General features: G+C 46.3%; 7 protein-coding genes across 7 annotated transcripts; 2 read left to right on the plus strand and 5 right to left on the minus strand.

Annotated features, from left to right (window-relative positions):
- Window positions 1-1416: 1416 nt before the first annotated feature.
- Window positions 1417-1838, minus strand: V1513DRAFT_427705 (uncharacterized protein; the record flags this gene model as incomplete). The annotated part of the gene is made up of 2 exons (XM_066896234.1): window positions 1417-1642; window positions 1684-1838. 2 exons carry the CDS (start codon window positions 1836-1838, stop codon window positions 1417-1419), a joined length of 381 nt encoding a protein of 126 aa, XP_066751052.1.
- A 6744-nt stretch (window positions 1839-8582) lies between these two features.
- Window positions 8583-9318, minus strand: V1513DRAFT_466780 (uncharacterized protein; the record flags this gene model as incomplete). Its single annotated transcript, XM_066900086.1, has 2 exons — window positions 8583-8715; window positions 8768-9318. The coding sequence occupies 2 exons, from the start codon at window positions 9316-9318 to the stop codon at window positions 8583-8585; spliced, it is 684 nt and encodes a 227-aa protein (XP_066751053.1).
- A 3668-nt stretch (window positions 9319-12986) lies between these two features.
- V1513DRAFT_427708 (general substrate transporter) lies at window positions 12987-14830 on the minus strand (the record flags this gene model as incomplete). The annotated part of the gene is made up of 5 exons (XM_066896235.1): window positions 12987-13289; window positions 13346-13511; window positions 13561-14365; window positions 14418-14500; window positions 14556-14830. The coding sequence occupies 5 exons, from the start codon at window positions 14828-14830 to the stop codon at window positions 12987-12989; spliced, it is 1632 nt and encodes a 543-aa protein (XP_066751054.1).
- A 1560-nt stretch (window positions 14831-16390) lies between these two features.
- On the minus strand, window positions 16391-18626 carry V1513DRAFT_452758 (general substrate transporter). The gene is made up of 3 exons (XM_066899162.1): window positions 17922-18626; window positions 17710-17874; window positions 16391-17664 (listed from the first exon to the last, which is right to left on the minus strand). The coding sequence occupies exons 1-3, from the start codon at window positions 18328-18330 to the stop codon at window positions 16547-16549; spliced, it is 1692 nt and encodes a 563-aa protein (XP_066751055.1). The 5' UTR covers window positions 18331-18626; the 3' UTR covers window positions 16391-16546.
- A 55-nt stretch (window positions 18627-18681) lies between these two features.
- V1513DRAFT_405588 (uncharacterized protein) lies at window positions 18682-20492 on the minus strand. Its single transcript, XM_066895612.1, has 2 exons — window positions 20073-20492; window positions 18682-20003 (listed from the first exon to the last, which is right to left on the minus strand). The coding sequence occupies exon 2, from the start codon at window positions 19995-19997 to the stop codon at window positions 18780-18782; it is 1218 nt and encodes a 405-aa protein (XP_066751056.1). The 5' UTR covers window positions 19998-20003; window positions 20073-20492; the 3' UTR covers window positions 18682-18779.
- On the plus strand, window positions 20135-21571 carry V1513DRAFT_258355 (adenosine deaminase/editase). The gene is made up of 3 exons (XM_066894504.1): window positions 20135-20434; window positions 20488-20904; window positions 20953-21571. The coding sequence occupies exons 1-3, from the start codon at window positions 20272-20274 to the stop codon at window positions 21558-21560; spliced, it is 1188 nt and encodes a 395-aa protein (XP_066751057.1). The 5' UTR covers window positions 20135-20271; the 3' UTR covers window positions 21561-21571.
- A 1709-nt stretch (window positions 21572-23280) lies between these two features.
- On the plus strand, window positions 23281-25143 carry V1513DRAFT_258290 (peptidase M18). The gene is made up of 2 exons (XM_066894503.1): window positions 23281-23911; window positions 23960-25143. Exons 1-2 carry the CDS (start codon window positions 23367-23369, stop codon window positions 25017-25019), a joined length of 1605 nt encoding a protein of 534 aa, XP_066751058.1. The 5' UTR covers window positions 23281-23366; the 3' UTR covers window positions 25020-25143.
- Window positions 25144-25530: the final 387 nt, after the last annotated feature.

A 25530-nucleotide genomic window follows, 5' to 3' on the forward strand; every position in this document is an offset into this window, starting at 1 on the left:
AGACAGTCTAGGAGGAAATGATCGCGAATCTAGGTCGATTATATATCGGACAATGGTAGCTTCCTCTAAGTTTGTAAGCTTTCGCGAATTGGCCGCGTAGCAGTCGATTAGCCATATCTTCAACACTAGACAGTCTAGGAGGAAATGATCCCGAATCTAGGTCGATTATATATCGGACAATGGTAGCTTCCTCTAAGTTTGTAAGCTTTCGCGAATTGGCCGGGATATCGCGTCGTGATGGTGTGCCCTTCAAACGCGACCTTAGAGTAGATTCGCTAACAGAGTAGATCGCTGCGGCACGTCTTCTACTAAGATTTGGGTCTCGCTCAATTGCCTGGATGGCAATATTCAATCTGGCTTCCTTTGAAGTTAATTCCATTCTGTTTGTGGGAGAATCAAGTGTTTAAAATTGAACTGTGTCAATTTCCGTGAAAGTGCGCAGCCCGCTTGGGTGCGCAGCTCGCTTATGGATTACGTTATTCGTAATTTTATCGGCGGATTTTAGACACTCAGTTGATATGAGCTCGCCAGTCGCTTCGCGTCCTAGTACACCTCCGTGCTTGTTGCGGGAGGGCTGTTCGGACTTCTGGCAGGTCTGATCACTCAATATCTCGACGTGAGGGTGGGATCCCCTACGGAAACAAATCGAGCAACTAAGTTATACAATTTGACAGACTTAGTCACTTTTTTGGACTGGGTATGTCATTTTGAGGTACTCAGGATTTTTGTTTTAGTATAAGTATATTAAAGTGATGAATATTAAAGTGATGAACTGGAAGACAAGAGTACTGAGTTTATCATCCTAAAGCCACACTGGGTCACACACCGCAAGTACTGAGTACGTCCATTCGCCGTAATTGGAACAATTCGCGACGGCAGCGATGCCGCACATGTAATTTTCAGAATCCGAAAGCCAATTACGAGGCCGTCTAGGTCAACCAGATAAGGATTTAAATTACTAATCTGTAGAATAAACAAACACACATTAATTATTAAATGCCAAAAAAGGGGAAGTCTTAAAAGGAGCCCGCAAGCTTATATGTTGCGACTGAGTGATCATCGGGCACTCTAAGCCAATGCTCAAAATAGGAGCAACAGAACAGTTGTAACAGCAAAACAACGTATCCAGAGAAGAATAAATATCTGAGTAGTATGGCCCAGGCTAGTCATACCGCGTCATGAGCTGCTCGATCGACTACATCCTCGTGAAAATTGATCATGCCCCAGTTGCGGTCCACAGTATAGTCACTGCCGGACTATGCCAACTGCGCATTGAATATCATCGACTTTTGTGCACTTCGCCGTCCGCAACGACCGAGACCGCAGCGGAATGGCTCTTCCACTGTATTCATCTTCTTCAATTTGTTGCGGATCATCTACACACTAAACTGCTGAACCAGGGCTAAGCTAAAAGTCTCATATGGGACAGTTACGAAACTTGGGCATAGTAGTAGTTCTCCTTGTCGTTCCAACACCTGACATAGCGTCGACTGCGTGCACCCATTCTGCTACCGTCTCTGTGACCACTACTAGCTCTTTACTATTCGCCTGGTATGTCTTGAACTCCTTGACGATGAAACATTGCGGCCGAAAGGCACCTGAATTGCCACATCCGGTTACTCTGGCAATAGCATTCCAGTGGCTGCTATCTGTAAGTTGCAAAGTCACGAATTTAGTGGGCACTTGACCGAACCAACCTCGATGTCACCCTTCGGCCCGTATATCTCCTCTTCCCACGTCGGGGCCATAGATGGATTTGCCCATCGGAGCATATTCATCTTCTCATTCAGCAGAATATTATTGGCGAGATGCTCGTCAAGTTGGCCCTTGCCTTTCATGGCGCTCACAAGTGAATACGCTCTTCCTGTCACTTGGGGCACTCCTGTTCCTTAGCATATGCTCCGAAAAGACTTATGCATGGAACCTCGAAGAGTAATCGTAAACAACTGGACGCAGCTCGACGCAACGATCGAGAATATCCTTGCAAACGTATAAAGACTTTGCAGCGACACCGGGAATTCTACTAAAGAGTGAGCATCTAACATTGTCGATTTGATGCCTCTGCTTGAAATTGGCCCATCGTAAGTTATATGGGATCTAAAAGAATAAATTATCGTCAGAGAGCAGCCGAAAGTTGGTACTCGCTTACTCACCGGCAGGACGGCAATCATTGACTGGCAGAGCAGCAGCTATAATGGAATAGTTCGAGTCTTTGAGGAGCTTGATAAATTTGTTAGCGAGATGAGATCCTAGACATGTTCAAACAGGTACTGCCGTCCTCACTCCAGTTCACTATCACGGTCGCAGTAAGTATTACCACTTGCAGACGCATCAATCAAAAATCCATCATCCAATTCTTCTGATACTGCACTTCCGTCGCTATCATCATACGCCAATCCAGTATTCTGAGCCATCGTAACTCTCCCCACCAACCAATGCGTACAAAATTCCGACCTTCGAATATTGATCGTCGTCTACGTCCGACATATTAAGAATATTTTGACTGCTCTGATGCTGAGAACCGTAGGTTATGGCAGTTGGAGGCTGAGAACGCGGTTCTGTGACCTAGTCGCAACTAGTTAGCGACAGTGGCTCATTCTTCTGGTAAACCAAACAGCCTCGGAAGTAGGCAGCGCATCTACGTCTCTAGTAAGAATGTGAATCAATCTGTGAGCTCTATAAGCGGTCACGGAAACTGGGTAGCCCATGCCTGGCACGTATTGCTACTATGACGATTAGCAGAGCAAGTCGACCGACAATAGTACTGAGAACCGATTTTAGGCACAGCGATGCACCTGAACCCTGTTCACTATTATCCTGGTGCACGTTAGCTAGTATTCCACTTGAAATAAGTGACTTACTTCGCACTCCTCGTTGTCGGAGATTGCCACACATCAGAAGGAAACTCACAAGATGTCTCATGACACAAAAATTGGCGTTTGGCATACAGATCCGCCAATTCATCACTCCAAATTCTCGACGAAACATCATGGTCCGGCCGATGACAGGGAACACGGAGTATGCCAGGCAGTCGGCAGAGCCTGTGACAGCTCTGCAAGGGGTCCTTTGGTTGGCTCACCGAACCGCTTCCCGCCGACATAAATATATCATCATTGAAGCGTGCTGTTGGCTCCATTAGCTGCAACCGGTTGGGCATTGGGCCTCTCAGGAAAGTATCAGTGAACATATGTCAAAATTTCATTGAGGCAATACACTAACTTATTCAAATATAATATAAATTTTATTACTGCTGAAGGAAATAATTAATTTGTTTGTAATTAAATACGCTACAGGACAAAATAGCGTCATAGACCAAGCTCAAAGGTTGCTACAACAAAACAACACAAATGCTTCAAAGGTGGTGCCATTCTTTCATTCTTCTATGGGGGAATTCCGACTGTAGAAACAGCGATTCAAATTCGTTATCGTCTCCTACACCTCCGGAGGATAGCGAGGGTAGTGTGGGCATCGAAGGACTCGATTGAAGCAAAGATGGGCAGCGCGTTTCAGCTCTCATCATAATGGCTATAGCAGTCGGAAAAACCCATGATTTCCGACGACTCTGAAATCTCGGAATGTGCCAACGTGGAAAAGCTCCGTCGACGCATCACAGATTCCCAATGCATTCAACAGGACAAAGTGATGACAGACGCATGTGACGGATCGCACCGACCACGTCTACATATATGCACAATGCCTAAGCGACGAGCCGAAAGGCTCATGGTGTGTCGTCTTCTTGCATGAGCTGAGCGCTGTCATCAGATGGCGGATGCGTCCCTAGCGAACGACGGCTTGTTGTGGCCTTGGCTAACGTGTAGACCACAATTATTAATCAAGTTTAGTGCCCGTATAGAGCTTTCCGGCCATGGCTAGTCCAATCATGGGCGTGGTGCCCCTATTCGTGTTTAAACATCGTAGTCCACTTCTCGCCCTAAGCCGCCTCTTGGGTTCCCAAGCCCTCCAGGTCCTCAGTTGAACATCTGCCTGCTGCGGGTCACCCTCCCATGCTACCGTACCCCGGCGCGCTCTCAGGACCCTGAAGCTCCATCCTGAGTTCCCTCCACTGCCTGGTGGCTATGTTTGCCTTCCGTGGTGGACTCTGTCTCCATGTTGGAATTATTATGCCACGTGGCGTCGCCATTGTCTTCAGCGAAATGTTGCGCAGCGGCGGAGCCTGGTTTGACAAGGACTTTATTGCTCTGTTGAGAGCGCTTTACTGGATCTCAGATTCGCATGGTTTGGTGGGGCAAGTCTGATGCCGACAGAAGATATTCATCTTACTGAATCGGTTCGAGGCCTTCTCTGCTGTTGATGGATCGGAACTAAGGATGGTGCATACTCTCCATTTCATATATTTTCGGTGCTCATATCATCATCTACTTAGATCATCAGTGCAATGCTTGTTAGATTTGACTGTAGACAGTTTAACATAAGCAGGGGTCTTGGAAGTGATAAGAACTGGAGTAGCTCTGAATGCCAGTGATCGATCCTTGATGAAATAAAGAGCAAGTCTAACTGCGAAGTGGACTGAATTTTCTCCTCTGCTCGGGCAACTCTTTCCGTATCGTCACTGTTAGTCTTGTGACTTTGTGCTTGCAAATTTTATTAAGAGTTACCGGACCCTGAAGCATGCCGTGTCATGCGGGGCACAAGATCTACGAGGCTTTTAACAACTAACATTGAATTGAAGACAATTTCAATAATTTCTTCGTGCTCAATGGTGGCAAAACTATTGGGCTGGTTGACAATAGACCGTGTTTGTGTACATGTACAGATTTGACTACCAAATAGAAAGTATTTATATTTCAACTCTAGAACGTTCGTTCTCATGAAATTGTCCCAGTAATTATCAAAGTCAGTTTAATAGTGGATAACTAAACGCCGTTAGAGATCTCGTGACCCAGGCAAACACTTTGGCTCTGTCAGTCAATTAGCAGAATATGCCGCTCGTCACGAAATTTATAGCACATATTTAATGATGAGGGTTAGCGGAACAGCAAGGATCAGTGATTTAAATCACCATGACGCCATGCGTGTTGTTCCTCTGGGCATTCATGCCTCGGCTGTTATGAAAATGATTAAACGTATACCCCAAGGTCTCGAATAATCAAGCTAAAGAGGAAATTCTACCGTAAGAAAACGAGCAAAGATTTTGGACGCAGACCAACAAATGGAAGCCTATAAACTGAAACAAGACAACTCACTTTGCACCAATGGACCTGCGCGATTAGATTTCTGCAATTCGGCCACGAAGTCACCGTATTCTCTGCACTATTAATTAGGTTAGCAGCTACAAAAGAGAGCTGCAGATACGTAACAAAAAATTAGATTTGATGCCACGGCAAAGGCTTGCCCATGCACCTCAAGGCACTCAATTTTTGCAGAGACGTCCGCGTCTTTACGTTGCCAAGAGTAATCAAACCCACTTTTTATGTTGGCCAAAATTCACACAAGGCGGCGAGTACGGAGTCGACCGTCATAGCATAGCTTCCAATGGAGCCTTTTCATTCCGTAGCGAGGATTTGCATTTTTCTTAGGAGCCAGATAACGAGCTGGATTAGATAAGGGGTGCTCAATTAGAGATCTATCCGCTCACGTTAGATATAAGGGCATATCCTGCTGAAATGGCGGGTCAGGATTCCAGCTCTCACTCTGCAGTTTCAATCCACTCTCTCACTACTACTACATCAATGAAGAAGCCTGAGCAACGAGAAATTGGAAAGAAGATAAGTATTCGTTTGCATCCGATTGCTATGTTTTCATGAAAAGTCTCAGTGGTATGGTTAAACAAATATTCCGCTGGACCACAAAATAACGTGACCGTGGTTGTCCAAACTTGGGCTGGCTTTGCACATCTCATAATCCGTTGGCCAGGTTGAAAAGATAAAGGACAATTTTACATACATACGCATGTGTCTCACTATTTCATCCATTATTCTAGCAAAGCGTTGCCCAATCTTTTCTCTCTTGATGTCACGATAACTAGTAGAACGTTGTCAATTTGCCACACTCGATTAGAAGTAAGAAACAAATATTGTAACATACCTTTATACATTCGAGATCAGTTACGCAGAGCACCTAGCAGTGCTTTGGATAATCCAAAAACCAACAATTCCTTCACAATCTAATTAATGCCCGGGGTAAGCAACTACTAAAGCTGGTAGGGTCAGGTGCTGTCGAACGCACGTCCTTTCCCAAACTATGGGTGGATAGGATTGGGCCCTAGGGACTATTGGAGAATTGTTAATCGTGCGTTTGAAGCGCACCTCCAGAGCGCTTCTGTATTGGCGGCATTTGATAGTCTCATGAGAACTTTCCAGGGAGAAACGTTGAAAATCAAGCGGCAAGGTTGAGGATGCGGCGTTCTGTTCCAATGTAGACTGTAGATTGTCCCGTCCCTCCCATGAGGAAGTGCCCGCTACGATATCCATGGCCTTTCAATTCTGGTTCTGCAGTCGAAGAGCAACATGGCAATCCCCATCCTGGCATGGTGGCCGACAGAGCTTTTAGGGAAGTGCTTCTACCTCTCAGGAGAAATTGTCACAGGTATCTTTTCGAGAAGTAAGTCGTGGCGAGATCAATTGGCACTACAAGGCTTCCGTAGAGACAATCTCCATATTGGCTTGTGCTTTGGGGTTGCATTGCAGACTGTTCTCCGAGATTTTAAGGATGGGCGAACACAATGCAAGGATTTCAAGCTACATTTTGTCTCATAGATCGACTTATTTCGCAACGGTCCAAGCTAAGCCTAGTTGCAGTGTGACGGACCTTGACGTAGATGATTTCGATCTCTCGGAGTTATGATCAAATATTAAATATACTAACCTGCAAATATTGGCTTCCCTAGTCCCTAGAACGACAACGAATTTTACAGATAACAAAGCCACCATTCGAGCCCGGAGCCCGCTCAGGCGCACATCCTTGGCGGGTGTCGCACTAAAATCGAAAGTCTTCGCTCCCTATGCTGACTGACACCCACGCATTTTCTGACTCCTAGGCCATTAGGGAGCTTATGACAACGGTCGGGCTCGCTGACTCCGCGGCCAAGGAAGCGGACCCTATAGCCTCTAGAACTTGTGCCCGTCGAGAGCCCAACAACACTCGGGCTTCTGGACCAGAATCGTGGCTAAGTGTCAGGAGACATGGCGCATCAACCCCGATGGGGCCCATACTGACGTGGGTAAGGATGGATACAATTTGCGAGTAATAGTTATTCGTATTCGTAAAGTCCCATACGATTACAATACGAGTCCATGTATTACTGTTACATACACCACATTTGAATTCAACTACTGGCAAAATATCTATTAGTCAGACAAATGACCTTCACTATCTGCTCCGAAATGCACATGTAGAGGACAACAAATAGGTAGAAAATAGTACAAACTATTCAGCGCCTCTGGAATAGTGAGTGATCTGAGAGCAAGGTAAGCTTTCTCATGGTACCTGACTCCATGGAGTGCCGCCTTAACCCAAGCAATTCTCTTCCGTGGCTAAATATCTCTCAACTACCATTTCAGAGGCTGGAATTGCGAGGTAGTTCAGGGGCCGGCGTCCAAACTCTCGAGTATTCGTATTCACCGTTGTGGCCCTCCACCATGCTAGCAGGCATCCCTCCCCCAGCAGGTGTGCCAGCTACATCTCTTCTCAAAGTATCTGTCTATATCCCGATTGCTGAGGCTTTCGGGGCAACGGTGGGGGCATTGACAGCATGCGAGATTCTAAATTGGGCTTCTCAGCGATAAGTATTGACTCTTTTACTATCAAGAACAATAGGTGCATATTCTTCTTTCAACCCTGAACCGAGAATCTGAGGTCAAGGCAATGTCATAAGCATCTTGCTCATCTGTAGTACTGATGATACTTTTGAACGCAATCCCTTCTTTTAAATCATCAACAAATTCTCCTTGTTTTGTAGTTGCATCCTCTAGCAGTCCTGCAGCTCGCATCATGTACCAATGCTCAAGCTACTTGAAAGTTTTTTGGTAGATACCAAGTTCGTAGACTCTTCTTAAACTCCTGCAGTTCGCTCAAGTCGCTCCAATCTAATGATTTAAAAGGAAGTAAGAGACCGATTGCATTTAGGTAACGTCGGATCTGTTTTATTGCACTAATCCGTCATGAGGCATGCGATATGTGAAGGTCCATCTTTTCCTGATCGATGTATGCATTTATCTATAGTCCATAAAATGGAGCATAACTCAACATTCTCGACGCTGTTGAATTCTAACCAAGAATGCGCAACTTCGACAACGTAGAGTGAGATCCAATGCATCTACCTCTAGCTATTTGATCGCATGCCTCATTAGCACTGTTTACGTCTCCAGACTTCAGCGTCTTTAGGGTTTTTTACAATCAGGTTAAGGACATGCGCCAACAATTGATAAAGGCTCTGGCAACCTTTGAAATCGTACAACAGCAGTTCCTTCTTTCAGCTTGAGAAACCTGAAGTTTCGACGAAGGTGTCATTGTTACTTAGCATTGTGTAGTAACAGTGATAAGTTTCTTTGAGAGATTCAATTCTTGGGCATCACGGCTCATCATCATCAGCGCGGTACTTATCATCAGCTTATTCCTGGCCTTCACTGACGCGCGTCATCTTGAAGCGAAAATTGAAATGACTCTGACCTGGCATACCACCGTAGCGTCGCAGTTACGGACGACTTCCATGACCTTGACAAGATAGTGTCGTATGGCTCTGCCTTCTTCACGACTCTGACAGGCTTCCAGTCGACAGGTGTAATAAATACTTCCCACCCAAGATAACCTTCCTCTCTCCATCTTCGTCTTCGAGCTTGACAGCTGATCTGCGCCTCGCCCCTTATCCGCGGCCCTGTAGGTATCCCCCGCTAAGGTTGACGAAAGCTGACTCCGGCACCCGTACAGAGTCGTCGAGCACGCAATCGCCGGTCTTGGCGCCGCCGATATACTATCATCGGTGCCGGGCGGCGTCTCATGGGCGCACCTTATGGCATAGCATCTGTGGTAGGAGCCCTCATCGGCGCGAGAATCAAGCGCATAGGGTTTGTTTTCAACTGACGAAGAACTTACAGGGTCATTAGTTGTCTTGGCGATTACCGTGCCAACCTTCTGTACATGGCTCACTGATGAGGATGTAGCGGTCGAACCATTGTCAAAGATGGTGTGGTTAAGTCTAAATCCGTATCCAGCGAGTGACTGTCTGGACAAGACGAGGAAACCTGTCAGCATGACTGGGCCATCATTGGCAGCTGCTAAGCCTAAAGCCATCCGTATGGGCTTCGTTGTTTCTGCATCTCTGAACTTGGCACCTATGTAGCAAATATATGCGCCGGACATGTCAGCCACCGCTTCCGTTCTAGTGTTCCGGACAGAGAGTTCCCGTTAAATCTCACGTAAAAAAAGGATTTAGGGCTAGGGTTATCAAAGTCTTCGTGACATCATATCAGTAATGATGATATTTGGCGATGCCGTTATGCCGTTACCCCTGAGCCGCACAAGATGTCTCGGCAAAATGATCAGCAAGGCTTATTTGCTTTCACTGTCGGCGGCCTACTCATGTAGACGAAATTTGGTCAAATATGGTAAACATCAATCCGGAATTAGGGGAATAGTGTAAAAACGACTATAGTCATATGGGCTATGGTTGTTTCAAATATTTATTTGCGGATATTATACTACGCCATTTTGGGTGGTGAATAACGTACGATCAACGAATATTATCGCGACCACACACTTAGCAAATAACCGAGCAAACAACTGAGCAAATATATTCACCAAATATTCGTCGTTTGCTGTAATTATTCGCTCAGATTGACTGCTTAAATTAGGTCTCTACAGATCACACAACTAATAATCAAGGAATGAAATGCCGCTTGAATGGCTTCGTTTAAATTGGTATCTGCGCCAAGTAACGATGCATGAACCGGCGGTAGAACACAGATAACATAATAGGCTCGGCGTATATATATTCAGTAGAGTTATGTACTCACTCACCCACTCGGTTAAGTCGGATGGCTGCTAATGTTCATATCATTGAGTTATATTATTAGTAATTGGTAAATAACATTGAGGTAGGCTACTACTGCCTATACACTTCATGCACTAGCATCAACACGCGCATCGTTTCTGCCCGCATTAAATATCTCCGTACTCCTACGACATCCTTTTCGGAGTTTAATAATCTCTTACTAGGTAAAGGTATTATTTTGGCGGTTCGCGGTAAAGCTGATAGTTAGATTATAGTAGAGAAACTACTGATATTAAGCTGGAAACCGCTTCTTGTGAGAAGTTAGTTGCTAGAAATCACTGCTGACCTACACAGGCGAGTAGCAGGAGAGATATACCTTAAACGGTTATAAACCAGCCTATTCGGGTTAGAATTGCGGCTAATATTCGCCACTCGAATAACAAATGGGTTGCGAATATAGTCGATTACTGCGGATGGGTATTTGGGCCGTCAACTTGTGCAACCTTCCACCACCCTCCAACTTCAAGGCCTCTTTTCCCCAGCAATGGGATATCGAAGAAGCAAATCAGCGTGGATCGTGAAGAAAAGATTTAAATGGCTTTGTTGGTGTTGCAAAATAATGAGCAGTATTAACGCTGGTTTGCCGGTCTACCCTGCAACGACTCTTCTCTGGAGGTAAACATTCTCAAGCCGCTGCAACTCAACAAATCTCACAATCGCAGAGCACAAGGCTCTTGCGCGCTGGATCCCTCGATGTGCTGTTACAGAACCCGGTAACTCATGCGTTGGTTGTGGAGATGGCTCAAGGAGTTCGCGTTCGACTGGACCGGCACACGTCAGCGATATGAACCCCCGCCTTATATACAAGCCAATTGGTCACGAATGGATGTATCGCTTCTTGAATCGGATTTTCATTTAAAGACAGCTACTACACGTTAATTGGATTTGGCAAGGCATCGAGGGCTACGCGTGATTGACCAGTGGTTTGGTGCATTGAAGTGCAGAAAAAGAATATGAGACTTGTAATGTATTCAATATGGATGAAACGAGTTACGGCATCGGAACAAGTCAATCAAGGTCATTATCGATGCTTTCTAGAGAACCAGTCAAAAGTTATTCCACGTCGTCAGGAATGGATGACAACCATTAAATGCATTTCAGTCGATAACAAAGCTTTACCACCTTTGATCTTCTTCAAGGGTACACCAATACCAACTCGGTAGTGCCAGATGTTCCGCCAAACTGAATATTCTCTGCACAAGTGGTGGGATATCTGATAGCCATGTGATGGCCTGGTTGACCCCGATTTTTGAGCCAGAAACCTGTGAACGGGCTGGATCCAACTCCCGTCTCCTGATTGCAGATAGCCATAGCAGCCACATTGCTGTCCCGTTCATCGCTTACTGCATGGAACACAATATCGACCTTATGATCATTCCACTTCACTGCTCACATGTTCTGCAACCACGGGATATCTCCGTGTTTGGCCCATTGAAAGCAACTCTTGGCAGGGAGACCGATGCCGTTACCAGCGTGGTAGGTATTGGCCGGATTAAGCACTATGAGTGGGTCAAGATGTACAAAAGGGCAAGGGACAAGGCAACTTACGAAGCGTAATATCCAGGACGCATGAAGAGTGCTGGTGTGCTTCCATAATAACCTCAAAATGTGGTCCGCCATATTCCAGAACATTCTCCAGCCATACAACAAATACCACGAAGACCTGAGAATCAAGGCGAATTCTCAGGCGGTCTTAAATGTTCCTTGCCGAAGAGCTCTCCACCAGAACTCACTGAGCCCCGAGAATCAATTAAAGTCTTGGGATCGATCTTGACCAGCCAGGAGAGGCTTACACTAGTCACGCTATATATCAATTCGCCTGACCCATGTTGCTGAAACGCAAAATACGGACTATCGATCATGGGCAAGCAACTGGAAGATAGCATAGAGATTTTCCAGGCCCGAAAGTTTCGTTTGAGGGGTAAAAGATTCTTGTTTAGCACTGAGGATATTTTTAAAATTCTACGGAAAAACAGGTCACAAAACGGCGTCGTGGACGCCCACGCAAGCGCAAAATTAAGGAAACTGAGGAACCAGTTGTAAGGGAAGACACTGAGTACCTATCTGAATCTTGTAATTCTTCTCTAGAGGATTAGTTGCTTTAGTAGAATGTGTTGAAACTTCGCATGGTGCTAGTACGCGGTCAAATACCCATACCCTATGTTAGTCTAACTTTTGATAGATATGAAATATGTGAGAATTAAAGGGATATGGCTCTAAGATTGAAGTGGATCCTAGTGAGATGCAAGAATGTAATAGCGTATAACACGATGTGAAATGTGATTCGTCATACAGCAAGAGGTGAAACGTCATTTGAGCCAGAAACCAAGAAAAGTACCTGTATATAATATCTTCTTCCGCACTTGCGAAAAAGAGAATAGTAGAAGTGTGTAAGACGCAACTCTTGCTCCTGACACAATACCGCTTCATTACTGACACAATTATATCAGTATCAAAGCCACTTGCCGCTGACTGCTTGCTGATATGAGGACCTGGTCGGTTACGGTCCGGGTCGCTCGTCAGCCAGTTGCTTATGGTTTATGAAGGAAATGTTAACAAATATTTCTTTTCTGATACGTCAAACATCTTCTCATGCTGCTGTGGTTAGTTGAAGTCATTGTGCAACGGTGGTGGTCGTGGCTACCGGAATAGGCAAAAGAAATGCGCAGGAGAATAATCCACCAACGAGACCATTTATTTGACGGTACTTGTGCCACCTTGAGCTTTGTCCGCACGATCAGGTCTGTCTATGTCTACGTCGAGCATTCAGACACTCCCTGTCAGTGGTTTGAGCCAACATGCCTTCAAACTGGTCTAGCGGAGAGGTTGGATGGGATGCATCGCCGGCTACAGATTATGCTTCAGTATTTCAAAGATGGGCATGGATATGCAGATATTCTATTTCCACCAACACCTTCCTTTACAAACACTCATGCTCTATATCAGGTAATATAAATCCAAATTATATGCAAACAATCTATAAGTTACTCCACGGTTGCTGTGTCCGAATAGGAATCTCCTGGATACCCTCCTCCGACAACACAGTTGCGTCATCTGCGTCAGAGACCTCGAAGTCACTGACAATCACATCTCCAGGTTTCGCCTTGTTGAGCTCAAGAATCAAACTATTTTCGTCTTGCACTTCTCGGGGAACGAAAGAGGCAGATTGCCATGCGTATGGGACGGTGTTGTACAATTCGTCGATCTGCTCAAGAGAGAGACCTTTTGTCTCATAAACCCAAACGTAGACGAAGATAGCACCGAGCAAACTGCAAGATCCCTATGCCATTATAGGTTAGCATTTACATTCGGAATAAAGAATACTGAGCTACGCACCCAGATGAAGAATACATTGCTTCCCAAGTTTGCATTTCCTGGACCAGAGTCCACTAGGTACGGTGTTGCAAGAGCGATTGCGAAGTTCCAGCTGTAGTCACATCCCAGAGACAGTGCAATAGATTTTGCCCGCGTTCGAAGCGGAAAGACTTCTCCCACAATGACACTAAAATGATTAACCGTGGTCGATTGCTAAATTCTCTGTCGCCACTTACAGAGATGGAGGGCCGACGCCAGCTGACTCAATAGCGATGTAAAGAATACTGAAGCTGACCAAGACCCTTCTTGCCAAGTCCGAACCTGCGTCGACCAAACCAACGATAGCAATAACGTACTGCGTGATCCACGACCCGATATAACCAATAATCAAAAATGACCTCCGCCCTAGGCGCTCAATCAAGTAGAGAGCCGGAATAGTCATACTAAAACTGACAAGATTTGTCGCCATCGATATGACAAACGAGTTTGTAATGCCGGCTTGCTGGAAGAAGTCTGTGCCAAAGTATTTAATAAAGTTGACTCCGACCAGCTGACTGAATGCCATCACAGTCATGCCAAGGATAAGTCGGTATAGCTGTTTGTTTTCGCGTTTAAAGCAGTCTTTTACTGAAACGTCCCCGATTGAATGCTCGACCGCAAGACTAGCTTCAATCTCGTCCAACTCAGAAGCAACAAGAGCATCGTCTTCGTCCCGATTGCGGATACGTGCAAGTGCTTGACGTGCTTTGTCACGCTTACCGTATTTCATGAAATACCGAGGAGACTCCGGGAGAAACGCGAATCCGGAAATGAGTATGACAGCCCATACAAACTGGATATAGATTGGAATTAGATAGGCTGACTTACCATCTCGGTCCTTCGTAGAGTTATTGACAATGGCCGCAAGTAGAACACCGAGCGTCTTCGCGGTATGGTAACCCGCAGTGATTGTACCTCTGATATGCTTCGGAGCGATTTCGGCTTGATATAAAGGACCTATTGATGAAATAGCGCCTGTTCCAAAACCCACGATAAACCGGCCTTAGAGTGGTGTTAGCAAGGATAGATGGTCGCCAATTGTCTCATGAAGTACCTCCTCCAAAAAGCGCGGCATTAACTGCCGCGACTTGCATGGCAACGCCGATCATAAAGATCATTGATCCAAAGATGAGGCCCCTAGAGTTGATATGAGGTTATCCGATGGATGACCAAACTTCGACAGTGTACCTACAGTCGACGCCCCCTAACATCGGCCAAATATCCTGTGGAGAATGCTCCACAGAACAAACCAGCAGATAGGACTGAAACAAACAGCGACTTCTTGCTGGATGGCAAATACCATGTTCCGTCAGGTTGCTGAGCGCCGTAGCTCTGCTTGAAAGGCTCCATGGCCAATATGCCAGCAATGAGGCCGGTGTCATAGCCGTATAGGATGCCTCCAATTGTTGTGAATGCACCAATGATTATAGACGGCAATAACGAGCCTTTTTTGAATGCGAAGACCATACTTGGTGTGAATGAACGAAAGAGCGACGCAGTGGTGACTTGATGGCGTCGAAGTCGGACTCTAATGAGGTACCGGACGACTTTGAGCGAAGTTAGCTAATAACAACCACTGCGCATGGAATACGAATATAGGTTAATTTATATTAAGCGACAAATCTCGAATCAAATGTTATCAAAATATGAGAGGAGAATCGACCGAATTGCGAAAATGTCATAAAATGTCACAAAAATGACTTTTGATAGGCACGGCGTTATGGGATAGACGGACGTTGTCACGACTGCGGGGCTCTGTCATAAAAGCCGCGACGTTATCGATGGACGTTCAATCTGCAGCTTGGACAATTGCAGCAAAAACTTATCCCCTTCATTAATGGGTGACCAAGAATGTAGAAATGGTGGTATAAACCATATCATCGCAGTCTTATTATTTTTTTGAATATTTAGGATATGGAGAAGCTCTCGGGCCGTATCCGAATTCCAGACATCGGAAACGGCCGGAATCGATATCGTCAAGTGTTGGGTTAGGGTGAGAAATCTGAGAAGACCTGTCCCTGGTGCCTGTTTGTTCCGACAGCCGATAACTGCTGGGTTCGGGGAACTGCCGCCACAACACACAATACCTACCGCAAGTTGTTTGCAGTCCAGCTATGGAAGAGTGCTGCATCTAACCGGAGCAAATATTGCTATGATATATAGAAAAGGGACGAGGCATATTCATGAAGCGGCAATACCAATAGCGGCACTGCCGGTGCCTACACGAAGGCAAGAATGACGCAGCGGAAATGTGATAACTGCCGATTCGGTGGAATGCTTGACAACACAATAATCTGCTCCCTTGGCGAGGCAATCTCAGCAATAATATTACTCGTTGACTAAATCCACGAATGCGAAACAATTGAGCTCTTAATTGTTACTATTGCTGATGGTGAACTATCTGCAATAGAGTGAAAAGCCCAACAGCAGCTCTACACTCCTTGCATTACCGGAAGAAGTGTGAGCCAGGCAATGCTTTGACTGTTCCCTCGCGTTTGGGCCGGGCCCAATTGATGGCAATTCCACAGCAGCGTAGATGTTAAATAATGGTGAACGTTGAATGCGGTAAGTAATAACGATGTACCTGACCACATTACTGGCATCAACCGATCTTACCTGCAGGATATGAACGTTATCGGCTCATGAACAATATTTGTTGACTCGGGGCTCGACATGAACTTCTAAATGAACCTGGTATAAGACGAAAACATGAATGTATTCGGGTAGCGCTCATCCCTAGAGTGAGCCGAACAAAGGAGTAAATTGACAGAAAAGACATCTACAAACTATTCGACATTTGGGACATTGCGGAACGGTACTTGGTAGGGCATTACAATGACTTAGTTATCTTTACACTCAGGACACATGACCCTCATGATGTCGCCATCATCCAGCCGCAATGAACGATTTGACATCGGAAAATGCTACCAAATAATCTTCTACGCATAGCTGTATGATGATTGCTAATCACTTCATATTGGATAAATTGGAGCTATATAGAGATGTCACAATGTACACTGTAGTGTAGTCATAATCTGATTATTAACAGAGTCGAAATATCTCTGCCCAAAACTAAGTACGCAATCTAATGTAATGAGTACAGCCAGCGAAGTTGATGTCAAAAAGTGCGGAGGGTTACAAAATGTGAAAAAAATTACATCCAAACTTGTCAGTCAAGAGAGCTTAATATTGCTCTTGCATTTCAATATCGAGATCGTCAGAGTACGAACTGGTTTTGCTGTAGATGGGAACATTGCGAGACTCGCATTTGAGCTCATTCTGAATACGGGCCATGCGATCTGCAGTCTCCTTGCCTTCACTTCCACCCCACAGTTTGTCCATTTCTTCCATTGGGACACCTTTGGTTTCAGGTAAGAAAAACATAACCCAACAAAAGAGGACCATCGTGAAAGCGAAGAAGAAGTAGAAAGTACCAAACTTTATATGATTAAGCATAATGGGGGTTATAAGACCGATGAGGAAGTTGGAGATCCAGTTCACTGATATCGCGATCCCCATTGCCTGGGCGCGAACTCCAAGGGGAAAAATTTCAGTTGGGTATATCCAGGCAATACAACCGACAGAGTATGCAAAATTGAAAACGAAGAACCAGACGAATGCGGCTGCCGCCCAGCCAGCAGACAGATGCTCGGCCCAGGAATGCTCATATATGGCGTACAATGTGGCAATAATGAAGTGCGAAAGCGACATGAAAAGGGCGCCGACCATGAGAACAACGCGGCGGCCGAAGTTGTCAACGATACCTATTGCAGGCACAGTTGCAACAACGTTAATGATGCCTACAACTCCTGTGGCGAGCAAGGACACCGAGTTTCCGCTGAGACCGATCGACTTGAACATTTTCGGCGCGTAGTATATGATCGCGTTGACACCAGTAAACTGCTGAAGGAACTGCAAGAAGCAGGCCACGAAGAGGCGTTTGGCGAGATGCTTCTGCATAAAAAGCTCCTTGTACTGTTGATATGCTATTTGAGCAGATGTCTTGGCGTTTGGAAACTTTTCCTTGATTGTCAATGCATCAAAACGTGCGCCAGCCTTGATCTGCATAATTTCGGCCTGTACAATAGGATGATTCTCCGGCAACTTGCGAAGACGAGATAGGACGGCCAGAGCCTCGTGCTCGCGACGGACTTTCACAAGCCAGCGAGGAGAGAAAGGAAGAATGAAGAAGCAGCCAATGAGAAGAGTTATTGCTGGAACCACACGCAGAGCAAAGGGGAGTCTCCAAGCAAGCTGACTCTGTCCTTCGCCAATGCCACCAATGTACTGAGTGCCGTAATCTATTACTGTTAGTAAGAACGATCTATAAATTTCAAAGAACATACCAAGCCAGAACGAAATCATAATGCCGGAAGCAATAGCAAATTGCTGCAGAGTGACAGCAGAACCTCGGAGATTCGGTGGCGCAATTTCGCCGATCCACAACGGGACGCCCATAGAAATTTGACCAAGGCCAATACCACCAATAAAGCGACCTATAAAGAGCATACCTAAATTTTGTCAGCATTGCCCGAATCCACAGTATTGAGATCTGTACTATTATCGATGGCACCTGCCTGCAGGACAGAGCCGATGAGAAACGCGACGCAAGCCACAGCAATACTATAGCGACGGGACAATCTGTCAGCAAGGGGACTGTTGATGAGTGCACCCACAAATGCACCGAGCTGCATGATGGACACGACCCATCCTTGCAAGTCGCCATTACCACCAACACGCGGGAAGCGCGTCTCAAAGTCGCGCATGACGAGCACACCGGAGATGACACCCTGATCATATCCAAACAGAAAGCCGCCAAGGCTGGCAAAGAGAGAGTAAAATAGAATGTTGGATGACCTCACGAGCCCGCGGAAGCCACTGGGCCCATAGGCGGAGTCGAGGTCGACGGAGGACATTTCCTCTACGGACGAGCTTCTTATCATTTGATCGGCCTTCTCGTTGGACATTTTGTGACAAAAGCTAAACTGAGTAGAGTATAGCAGAGCAGTAGTGTACAGAATAGCAGGGGCCAAAAAGATATAGAGGGTGCCGAATTTGAGATCTTTTCGATGCCGGGCAGTTTGCAAACGCCATTCAAAACAAGCGCGCCGCACGCCTGGTTGTCGTACAAAATTTCCTCATCGTCACAAGAACGGATTGGCGCCAGACGTTGGCCAGATGACATGCAGAGTATTACTTCCCTTACGGGGCGAATTGTGAGCGGAGTAGATGGTTTTTCGGAACGCATGTTACAACAGGTACAAATTGTCCGCACCGTGTCATCCCTCCAGGTGAGCTTTTCTTCCACGAAAAATCGTGCGGCTCAGAATCTCTATCGGGTTAGGGTTGGAGAATTGGTCTATCGGCAATAATGAAGCCACTAAATAACTACATTTACGTACATGTACTGTATGGATCACTGAACGAGAGCCCCCCGAGCAGCACACTTCACCTCAAATATCCGCGTCTCGTTCAACAAAATTATTGTGCCCGGATCAGCAAAACAAAAGTTTGCAACGCCTCGCGGTACTAAAATCTTGCCAATCAACGTCCCACTTGGATTCCACACGTGAACTCCATCGCCGCAGCCGCTGTACACGTTTCCTGCAAGGTCAACTTTGATACCGTCTGGAGCACCGCAGTCCGCAAAAGCAAATACCCTCTTGTTTGCCAAATAAAATGATACTTCGCCACTCGGCGACGTCTGCTCGACTACGTCTTGAACGTATATTGTCGCCGCTGCCCGTGCTATATTGTTTCCGAGTCCGTCGTATGCTTCCGTGTCAGTAATATAGCATCTCTTACAGTCAGGCGAGAATGCAATGCCATTTGGTCGCACAAATCCGTCCGCTACCATTCTAATACTTCCCGTTATCGGCTGAAAGCAGTACACTTGATTCGGCAGTCGGTGAAATCGGCGTAAACTCTGCAATTGGGCATAATCTGGGTCGGTGAACCATATACTGCCATCCATAGGCAAAACAGCAACGTCGTTCGGTGCATTAAATGGTCGACCGTAAAAGTTATTCAACAATGTCTTTGTTGCGTACGGCGGCTTGGGACTCATATAGATCAAGGCTCCTGGAACCGATCCACTCCCTTGCTGACAAAATAAGACACCATCGTCCCAATTTGTTGCACCGTTTCCTGTTAGAATCGGCGACTGTGGCGTTATGGTTTCCCATTCGTAAAGGCCTTCGTCGTCATCGGCAGTTGTATCAGAGTACAATGGCAGCTTTATTTTTGAGATGCGTATTACTCGATGATGATGTTTGGCATCTCCGTAGAACTGGTTGGAAGTGAAGAAAACCTCACGCGTTTCCGGGATCCACACTCCAGCTTCATGAGCAAACGGATACGTTTCTTCCTTGGCGATTACCTTCAGCCTTGGATTGGGCCCAAGAACTTTTAGGAAATCATCGTGATACAAAACAAAGGGCTGTAAAGGCACCTGCGAGTCATTCAAGGCTAGATTGACCACGTCCGACGTGTCCGACGTGTTCTGTGCTGAAGCTGCAAACGACGACTGGTACCAGGTCGGCTCGTCTGCACCACGGTCGTAGGGTGTCGTGAGGACCGCATTGGCTTGCGGATCGATACGCTGGACTTTTGGAGGGAGTGATACTGATGTCATTTATCGCTGCAATTAATACAATTAATTATATAAGTCAATTAAAAAGACAGATAAAGAAATAATACAAGAGTTTACCGATAACTAACAACGCTCCGCAAAGCTTTTGGCCATCAATAAATCTGAATCGTTTTCGCAGCGTGTCGCTAAGATCGTCGGGAAAATTCACAGCCACATGTCGTAGGTGCCTTGTATTCTCATATGGCGCGTCCCGATCTTCCGCCGATTCCCGAGAACAATTGAGACTACGAATTACATTGTCGACTGGATTAGAAGAATGAAAGACGCCTCGACGACTGTGGACAATTACAATTTGGCAAATGCGATCGCGGAGCTGGTATTTTCTAGATACAAATTTTGTCCTGCCAAATGCAAGCCAACTGTGCGGCCAGATGGAACGCGAGAGTGGACCAATCTCGCGTCTGTCGTTGTTCGAACAGGTGGGCATTGTATCTTGTTCCATCGATTCATATGGTGCTGATTTATTGAAAAGCGGAGGGGGAGCTCTTATGTGCATCAATTGCAACTGGCGTGAAAGCCATGCCAGACAACACCGTTGCCACCGCAGGCGGCCGAATTTTACACGATTGTCATGCGGAAATACTGGCTATCAGGGCATTCAATCGCTATTTGATCAACGAATGCCAGAAATTGGACGGTGATGAGTCTTATTTCTCGCGATGCGTTGTACGCAATGCCAACACAGAGTCGCGGAATTTCAAACGGTTTCGGTTGGGCGAAAAGTGCCAAATATATCTACTTGCAACCGAAGTGCCATGTGGAGACGCGAGTATGGAGCAGATCGGTGCTGGAACGAAGGAAGCATGGGACGCAACCCTGCTCGAACGTGGACGGCCGCTCAAAGGCCGAGAATATTTCTCTGAAATCGGACAGGTGCGGACTAAGCCTGGTATGTGAATGACTTTACTGACTGACGGGAGCTAACGATTCATCCTAGGGCGATCTGATGCGCCGGAGTCGCTGAGCAAGTCGTGTACAGATAAATTGTGTCTACGACAATTTACATCATTATTACTTACGCCGACGACTCTGTTGATGGAGACGGATGGCATGTACATCGCTGCTTTGATCGTCCCTGAGGGTAAACTTAACAGGGAGTCGTTCACTAGGGCCTTCGGTCGATATGGGCGGCTATCGAGAGCGTTGGGACTAGATGAGGATAGATCCTATGTGTTTTGGCCGTTTGAATATTGGACGTACGGATCGCCGCGGTTTGAGCACTCGAAGGAGTGTATTGACGAGGACGTCAGCAAGCCGAGCAATCTTTCCTTAATCTACGTGGCGAACGTGGAGGATGTGGAATCCATTATCAAGGGCAGGAAGATGGGCGCAAAGGCGTCGTCTGTTAGTGGTGCCAGTGTTGTATCTCGTATTCTGTTGATACGCGATGCGATTCGGTTGGAGGGACGAGAGGCTGGCTTAAATCCCACGATGTACTTGGACCTGAAGCGTGATCCGGCCAGGCAGAGTCAGAAGGACGGTTGCCGGAGAGCACTTGGAAACTGGTGGCAGACGGCCGAAGACGATTTTGTTGTTTTACGGTAGCAGTAACTGTAGTAGAGTATTATTAATTACATAGCTTTGAGCAGACCATCCGCGGCCGGCTAAGCGAGGGATTGGGAGCTGTCGAATGCCGCGAACCGGCCACCATTAGCCGCCTCCTCCAAGTCGCGTATCCGATCAAGAACTTTACGCCTGTCCGGATGTTTCTCATTGCCAGGTGATACATCGGCTCAAGAGGAAAAGAGACCACCACTCTCGTAGGAGGCTTCGGCGGCTTGCTAGCCTCTGCCATTGGTATCCTCGACGTGGCTGGTGCTGGATCTTCATTACTGAGGGATTGCCACGTGCCTCATTGCTCTCACTTCTTTCTCTTGGCCGACTTTCCTGAGGAAGCCAAGCTTCTCTTACCGTTAACGTGCGTGCCTACGTTAAGGCCAAGCTTATTGCGGATATCGGTGACTGAAAAATCAGAAGACTATTTCAAGGACGTCGTCGAGATCTTCAAGGATTACAAGCTCTACCTGGCCGGTTTCATGTACTTTGGTCTCATTCTCCCGGCGTACGGATAGGCCTACTTCGCGCCGACCATCATCGACCAGCTAGGCTATTCCACCATCTAGACCCAGTGCACTCTGTCCCCTCATGGATTGCAGCCTGCGGTGCACCCATGATTTCCTCCGTCTTCGCCGACTACTTCCGCCACCGTTGCTCCTCACTATGGGTCGCACAACGATTGCATTTTTGGGTTTGGTGTCTTGGTGGGCGAGCACTACAATGTTAGCGTCCGTACGCTGCCTTTTTCTGTGCGCACTCAGCCATTATTCGTCCATGCCTATCATTGTCTGTCCGACGACCACAAACATTGGTGGTCACTTCCGGCGAGGCGTTGGCGCTGGCTGGCAAGTAGGAATGGGCAACATCGGAGGTATCAGTACCACATTCCCTTTTCTTTTACCGACGCGCCGCGATTCACGGAAGAGGTAAGACATTTAATATTTAATGTAATTACTTATATTTATGTAGTATTCTATTGGTCTTGCTTTCGCGGTGCTGTACATGATCTCATACACAATGTACCTCGTTCGCACGCAGTGGGAATATCGACAGCGAGACAAGTGTATTGGCATTGAGCAATGAGGGAACGGTTGAGGAATGATGGGAATGCAAAGGCGGGTGACCAGTCTCCACGGTTCATAATCGTTTGCCATAGTCCTCACAGTTTTTTTTTGCCTACTAAATTTGCATTGGGAAAGTTGGAGTTAAGAAATGCATTGCTATAGTAGGAGCTAGAAACTTCTTAATCAGTCATAATAATAGTAAATCAGAGTCACTGTGCTAGAAAATACCGAATCGTCAGCACCGCATGCATTTTATGTCCACGTCCACGTCCACGTCCACGTCCACGTCCAATTCATCTGCCAAATTCACGCTCCTTTCATTCATACTGTGAAATGTCTTCAGTAAGTCGACAATCTCCATTATTTCCACTGTTATCAAGCCCCTTCGTATCTGTCAGCGGCGGAACTCCACACGTAACTTAATCCTTTTGATATTGCGAGCTTTTGCTGCGAATGCATCTAGGTATCAGAATTCAAACTGTCAATTCTATTTGTTCCTCATACGTTCCTAGCCCACAAATATTCTTATTCCATAATGTAATTTTCCCGATACCGCCTCAATTCCGAAAGCGTTGCAGCATTCCCGCACCGAGTCGACCAAATTTAAGTTTCAACTGGAGACAACTCACGTGATGAGTGAAAGTGATTAGGGAGTATTGTCCTTATCTCTGACCACAACCGACCACTTTAACCGAAATCCGTCACGTCATCATATTATGAAGAACAAGACATGCGCGTTCCTCAGAAGTACGTCAACAACCCTCAGGTCGGGCAACATGCGGTCGGCGACGTACAGAATATAGTGGATGCAACGAGTCGGCGGAATCCCTTGACTGACCGTGTCGACAGGCTAGAACTTGTACCAGAATCATCCTCATTCACGGCATCCGAACGAATAAAATGTTCAGTCCCCAGACCCAATGCTGCAGATTCTTATACTCAAGATTTCATTGATTTTATTTACGAGAATCCAACAGTGTTTCATGCTACTGAGTACTTCGCAGAGCTCTACATCGAGAACGGATTCGAGTTTCTCGCCGAGCGCGAGGATTGGACACCAAGGCTGAAGAAAGGTGGAAAATACTTCACTACGCGAAATGGGTCAAGTATTGTGGCTTTCGTGATTGGCGGTAATTACAAGGGGGGAAATGGAGCTGGCATAATTGCAGCCCATATCGATGCCCTCACTGCGAGGATTAAGCCTATCTCGAAGCAGCCAGTTGTCGAGGGTTACACACAGATTGGAGCTGCCCCATACTCTGGCACTATGACAAAGTAGGCGTATTTTGTGTTGTTACGTTTGGAAGTGGCTAACGTACGCAGCACGTGGTGGGACCGCGATCTAGGACTTGGAGGACGGGTTGTTGTTAGAAATGCAGACGGCATTTTTAAGACAAAACTACTTTGCATTCCCTATCCGATTGCGCGGATCCCAACGCTAGCCCCTCATTTTGGTGCCCCAGCGCTTGGTCCGTTTAATTTGGAGATTAACACCACGCCCATCATTGGGCTTGAGCCTTCTGATCCATTGGAGAACAATCTGAAGCCGGAAGAAGTAGGCGCGCCACTAGCCGGAAAGCACAATATCAGGCTGCTGCGAGTAATTGCGGCTGAATTGAATGTTCAAGTAAGAGACCTGCTCAACTTTGACCTTGAGCTATTCGACACACAGAAGGGAACGATTGGCGGTCTAGAACAGGATTTTCTGTTCTGCCCAAGATTGGATGACAAGATGTGCTGTTTTGCTGCGGCGCACGCTTTGCTGAACTCTGCAGAAAAGACTGCAACTTTAGGAAGCAGCATCAACGTTGCGGCGTTCTTTGACATCGAAGAGATTGGAAGTTTATTAAAGCAGGGTGCGTGCGGTGGTCTACTGGAGGGCGCAGTCAGTAGAGTTGTCAAGTCTCTCGGCGGTGAAGCTACGGTAGAACAGACTTATGCCAACTCGTTTTTGGTTTCTGCAGATGTGAAGCATGCAGTCAATCCCAACTTCGCGTACGCCTATCTTCCTTATCACACACCAAAGTTGAATGTCGGTATTACAGTACCGTGGGATCCAAATGGACACATGACAACCGATGCTGAATCAGCATCATTCCTGGAAGAAATTGCTCGAAGAACGGATAACAAAATTCAATACTTCCAGATCAGAAATGACTCGAGATCTGGTGGTACAATCGGTCCGATGTTGTCGTCGTCTCTGGGCTGTCGCGCTCTCGATGTCGGCATACCTCAGCTGTCGATGCATTCCATAAGAGCCTGCACTGGATCACGAGATATTCCATTGGGAATAAAGATATTCCAGGCATTTTATGAGGAGTGGGAGGACGTTGATCACGCATTCAAAGTTGGTGAAATAAAGTCATTGGGAGTGGTCAGTTGAATAGATATTTTGTTATGACTATAATTTCTTGATCACCAAAGCGACCATGAACTTAGCTTATTCAGATGGGAGAAATGTGGCATTTAAATTGCTTCCATCATTGTCGCCTACACGGTCAGGTGACTTGTTTGACGTGCTCTGTACAGCTTGATGCAGTAGTAGTAAGCCACGTTACTAGAATATTTCTGTTATGCACTTTTAGGGAAATTCCATGTGACATGAATTGCAATTGAGGATTATGCACTCCTATGCAGCTTTGGAACGCTTCAAATATTGGGATTTTAATTAAGGCCTTTCCTACGGCTGAACCTGACCTATTATATACAATGAATGGGATAATCATATCTGACAATGGTGTAGAAAGCTATTTTGTACACCCCATATATGTAACTCGTTGTTCATCAATCCTTGATCCAACTAACACTGGCGTGTATCTAATAATTCGTGAGTGCGCAAACTAAAATAGTTCAAGAAACGAATAAAGGTTGAACGCTGCGATGGGAGTAAAAGT

Source organism: Lipomyces chichibuensis, assembly GCF_038497645.1.
Source record: "Lipomyces chichibuensis strain CBS 12929 unplaced genomic scaffold V1513scaffold_51, whole genome shotgun sequence".
In the NCBI taxonomy this organism is placed as follows: Eukaryota; Fungi; Ascomycota; class Lipomycetes; order Lipomycetales; family Lipomycetaceae; genus Lipomyces; species Lipomyces chichibuensis.

Coding starts and splice junctions, on each gene's coding strand:
- V1513DRAFT_452758 (XM_066899162.1), bottom strand. CDS start 18,330: ATGTCCAACGAGAAGGCCGATCAAATGATAAGAAGCTCGTCCGTAGAG. Junction 17,875..17,921: donor GGCAGGTGCCATCGATAATA/GTACAGATCTCA, acceptor GACAAAATTTAG/GTATGCTCTTTATAGGTCGC. Junction 17,665..17,709: donor TATGATTTCGTTCTGGCTTG/GTATGTTCTTTG, acceptor TAACAGTAATAG/ATTACGGCACTCAGTACATT.
- V1513DRAFT_405588 (XM_066895612.1), bottom strand. CDS start 19,997: ATGACATCAGTATCACTCCCTCCAAAAGTCCAGCGTATCGATCCGCAA.
- V1513DRAFT_258355 (XM_066894504.1), top strand. CDS start 20,272: ATGAAAGACGCCTCGACGACTGTGGACAATTACAATTTGGCAAATGCG. Junction 20,435..20,487: donor GTCTGTCGTTGTTCGAACAG/GTGGGCATTGTA, acceptor TTTATTGAAAAG/CGGAGGGGGAGCTCTTATGT. Junction 20,905..20,952: donor ACAGGTGCGGACTAAGCCTG/GTATGTGAATGA, acceptor GATTCATCCTAG/GGCGATCTGATGCGCCGGAG.
- V1513DRAFT_258290 (XM_066894503.1), top strand. CDS start 23,367: ATGCGCGTTCCTCAGAAGTACGTCAACAACCCTCAGGTCGGGCAACAT. Junction 23,912..23,959: donor TACTCTGGCACTATGACAAA/GTAGGCGTATTT, acceptor TAACGTACGCAG/CACGTGGTGGGACCGCGATC.